The sequence below is a fragment of the Lathyrus oleraceus genome, chromosome 6 (assembly GCF_024323335.1).
Source record: "Lathyrus oleraceus cultivar Zhongwan6 chromosome 6, CAAS_Psat_ZW6_1.0, whole genome shotgun sequence".
NCBI classification, from domain to species: domain Eukaryota; kingdom Viridiplantae; phylum Streptophyta; class Magnoliopsida; order Fabales; family Fabaceae; genus Lathyrus; species Lathyrus oleraceus.
The window spans coordinates 318,492,985-318,497,221 of record NC_066584.1 but is presented as its reverse complement, the minus strand read 5'-3'; the positions used below and the strand labels follow the sequence as shown (position 1 = coordinate 318,497,221).

Genomic DNA, 4,237 nt, shown 5'->3' with positions numbered 1-4,237 from the left:
CGGTGACATTCTTCTTCCCAAGTCCTGGATCACTTCTGACAATCTTCGTCCAAACTTTTCTCACTTTCTTTACAGCAGGGTTAAGTGGATCGATACTCTTGATAACAAAATGTACCAAGTTTTCTTCTCTAGGAGGACTATTCATTGTGTGTCCAAATTGTCTCATGCACAACACATGATTGTAATTAATGCACCGATGTGTACCTATCACGAGTACATTTGGAAATCCTCCACATCCGAGGATGATGTCTTGGATTTCCTATTCTCTCTTGTATCACTGGATGACACCGACGGAGAGGGATGCAAATTTCTAAAACCATGGGAGATCTTTGGATACAAAAGTATTAATTTTAAATTAATATACTATAATTATTAATAGTTAATTTTAAAAGTGGTGTGCAATTTTATCAATAATAATTTAAGAAAAGATGCATTAAACTAAAATTCTTAAAATTAAAATTATTATAATTTCTTTTAGATAAAAAAAAGATTCCAATAATGGTTATATTATTTAAATATAATATAATTTTAAAAATATTCTTTCAATTGCTTTATTTATTTATATTATTATAAATATTTAGTTTTTTTTTAATAAAGTTCTAGGTTGGTGCTGTTGTTGGCATTGATATTGATTCTCTTCCCCCTTCTTCTCCTATCTCTCTCTCCTTCCTCGTCGCACAAATCGTATCAGCAGCAATGTCTGGAGAATCCGCTACCGCTATTCACAAGGGTCAAGTAAGATTCAAACCCTATTAATCACTATCATAATCTCCATCGTGTTTTTCTCATTCGATTTAGGGTACTAAATTTCTGACCTAGTTCCTATTCTCTTGATCAGGTTGATCTCTTAGACTTCATAGATTGGACTGGTGTTGAATGCCTCAATCAAAGCACCACTCACTCTCTTCCCAATGCTATCAAACAGGTTCTGTTTCTTTTTTCTGTGATTGAGCTTAGAAGCAAAATCCCTTTTTGTGTTAGCTAAGATTTTATCTTGCTTACTGTGGTTTTGATTGATGAAAATTAGGGTTATAGAGAAGATGAAGGTTTGCATCTAGAAAGTGATGCAGATGAACAGCTTTTGCTTTATATTCCTTTCACCCAAGTTATTAAACTTTATTCCTTTGTTATCAAAGGTCCTGAAGATGAAGGTAACCACTCTCATTCACATTATTAATTGTGAAAAAATCTCAAATATACTCTAATTGAGATGTCAAAGATTGCGCATATTAGATCGACCTGTACATCTCGAGTGAACGTCTAAATTGTGATAGCCAGAAATTAAGAAATTTACAACATTTGTGGAAGTGTAACTTGTTGATTATTTTATTACTCCAGTTTTTACTTCCTGATAGCAAATATCAAGTTAGTTCTTAAAGTTGGATACTTAAATCAAATCTATCTTTGAAAAGTTACTTATGAATGTTACTTTAGCCCTCATATTTGTAAGTTGCATTACCTTAAAGGGTTAAACAACATTTATAATATGATGGATGAAGTAATTTCAAAGACTAACCTTAAAGAACCCTACAAATTGAGGGACCAAATTAAGGTTTTCTTTCCTTTTGTTCCTCAACTAGCCGTCCAATTTAGAATCCAGAAATGCTTCTGAAGCACGGGTACTTAGTACCGGATACACGTACCGTACTTGTGGTAGTTGTGTTTTGTTCATTATTTTTGTTTTGAGTGAAATTTATGATTTTCTCATATATTGGTATAATATATTTATGTATTTTAGTTTGTTTGTTTATGATAACCTAACACAAATTTTTATTATTTAAACATTTATTGTGATGTTTTGTTGTAAATTGAACAATTTAGTTATCTATTAATACATTTTATTGACGAATTCTTATTTTCTATTGACATACCAGTATATTGTTTTTTATTAAAATTCCGTATCCGGTACTGTACCCGCACCGGGTATCGTACCCGTACCTATGCATGATAAATATTATTTCAGTTTGCATATCTTATCTTCACCAATTTGCTACTGCAGTCTCTATTTTCCTTCAGTTTTTGTTTTACTTCTGTTGACATAATTGTAATTGGAGTACAATCTTGTTTTTTAGGCCCCAAGACAGTGAAGCTCTTTTCCAACAAGGAGCACATGGGATTCAGGTATAGCTTTGTTTGTTTTCATAGCATTTGTGTCCTGTGATTCAATTGGTTGCTGGTTTTTTATTAACGACCTAATAAAATGACAGTAACGTAAATGACTATCCACCAAGCGACACAGCTGTTTTGTCCCCAGAAAACCTCAAGGTTGTTGCTCGATAAGTCTTCTTCAAAGTCCATTAACTATTCCCAAAGTCACTTGTTGATTTTTTTCCTAATATATTTGGAATATCTAACATCACAATTTTCTAATTAATTTTCTTATAGGGGAAACCAGTACTTTTAAAGTATGTTAAATTTCAAAACGTTCGCAGGTATGCTATTTTCCTTATTTTACTACTTTCATTGTGCCTTCCATTTTTGTTATCCAATTGGTGGGAGTAGATGCTAATTCATGTTAATTACTTGACCAGCTTGACAATATTTATTGAGGATAATCAGACTGATTCCGAGATCACCAAAGTTCAGAAGATTCTGCTGATCGGATCAACGTAAGTTTTAAACTATCTTCAGTTCTGTTACGCCTCCTTTCTCAACTACAACTTTGCGTTTCCTTTGCTGTGAAGAAAAAACTATTAAACCATTTAACACTTGCATTTTACTGTTTGTTCACCTTATTTGAGGTTTCGTTTCTGTGTTTACTCAACCACAAAAAAGATTTATGAATGAATCTACTAGAGAGAAAATATGGTTAGCTGCTATTCTGATAAGATGGTAACATTTCATCTTATGCAGTTTGGATATATTCGCATAAGCCATACATAGACAAGTCTTGGTAAGGAGAATCATTTATATGGTAGCTTAAGAGCTCCTATCCAGAGAGTATCTTTACTATTCCAACAATTAACCAAATGACGGAATGAATCTACCCTCACTCATATCTTCCTTTTTCAGTTTCATTCCCTAATTGAATCACAAGGAATGGCTCTCCACGACAATAACTAGTTCTCATTCTCTTCTCCGGGTCCCATCTTCTGCCTTCTAGAATATACCTATAATGTGTGTTTGAGTCAGTTTTGCTATTGGACTCGGCGCAGGTGTTCTATAACTTCTATCCTATCAGTAGCTTAATAATTAAAAGTAAAAAGCGATTAATGAAAATTACAAGTCAAGTCATTGAGAAGGGTTGAGATTTGAATAGTTAGACATGATTTACTAGATAATGTTGTTGAATAATCCGTGGAGCTGACCTTACCTAGTAAGGGAAGCCTTCATTTGTTTTGTATACCACTTTATTGTTAGTTGCCTCTAGTAGAAGAAACAGTTAGAAGACTATAGGACCAGATATTATTTTGTTTTTCTAGCTGCAATGTGATCTACAAATTTGATTTTGGTCTTGGCATTTTAAAATTTTGACATTTTCTCCCTTTATGCATTTGGGGCTCAGTTTTGATGATGTGCCAAATGAAATGCACGTTAAGCAAAAATCCATCTACAAAGTTCCTTGCATCAAAATTTGGTTGTTTGTGATTTAAATTAACACCTACTTTTGTGACATGGAAATAAGTTAACTGAAAATTCATCTAAACAATGTCACATCATCAAATTGAAGGACCATAATCCTGAATTAGATTAATTAGTGATTAAAAAAATGTATTTAAACCAAAGTATTAACATATAATTCTGATATTTTGATGCAGAGTTGAAACAACCGACATGAAGGGTTTGAAGAAGATTGAGGATCATTGACCTCGTTAAAGTATTGAGTCTAGTTTCCTCTACATTCACCCTTATAAATTTTGATTGGAAATGTTTTATTCAGCTTCATGAATAATGGTTTATGACTTCTAACATCTATATTTTTTAGTAAGAGACTGAAGCTCAATATATCTGCATGGTTGTAACATTTATGTGATAGGAAGTAACGTTCAAGCTGCATGGCTGTTTATTTTCTTTTTCAGTGTTTGGGAAATATGTAAAAAATTGCGGTTAGAATTACCTTCAATCACTGAAAATGGGAGTTGGACTACATTGATCGAGACATATAATTTGGTTATACCACTAGGATTTAAGCAAAGTTATTAGTAATAGTGCTACACTCACCCTCTTATTGGTTAAAATTCTTCTTGGTCTCACTAATTTATGTGGAGTTCATTTATAAAATGGTGGGACTTTTGCG

The 4,237-nt window shown here is 32.7% G+C and overlaps 1 protein-coding gene across 3 annotated transcripts; it reads left to right on the top strand.

Annotated features, from left to right (window-relative positions):
• Positions 1-581: 581 nt before the first annotated feature.
• On the top strand, positions 582-4,011 carry LOC127091814 (PITH domain-containing protein At3g04780). 3 transcript variants are annotated; one of them, XM_051030522.1, is made up of 9 exons: positions 582-735; positions 839-925; positions 1,028-1,151; positions 2,073-2,121; positions 2,208-2,265; positions 2,386-2,432; positions 2,532-2,609; positions 2,854-2,893; positions 3,759-4,011. In XM_051030522.1, the coding sequence occupies exons 1-8, from the start codon at positions 697-699 to the stop codon at positions 2,870-2,872; spliced, it is 501 nt and encodes a 166-aa protein (XP_050886479.1). In that variant the 5' UTR covers positions 582-696; the 3' UTR covers positions 2,873-2,893; positions 3,759-4,011. The 3 variants fall into 3 exon arrangements, with proteins under 3 accessions (XP_050886479.1, XP_050886480.1, XP_050886478.1); XM_051030523.1 differs by lacking the exon at positions 3,759-4,011 and adding an exon at positions 3,013-3,465; XM_051030521.1 differs by lacking the exon at positions 2,854-2,893.
• The last annotated feature ends 226 nt before the right edge of the window (positions 4,012-4,237 follow it).

Excerpts from the sequence above, each read along its gene's own strand:
- LOC127091814 (XM_051030521.1), top strand. The coding sequence starts at position 697 with ATGTCTGGAGAATCCGCTACCGCTATTCACAAGGGTCAA. Across the intron at positions 736-838 it reads CCGCTATTCACAAGGGTCAA|GTTGATCTCTTAGACTTCAT; the intron begins GTAAGATTCAAA and ends TCTCTTGATCAG. Across the intron at positions 2,610-3,758 it reads ATTCTGCTGATCGGATCAAC|AGTTGAAACAACCGACATGA; the intron begins GTAAGTTTTAAA and ends ATTTTGATGCAG.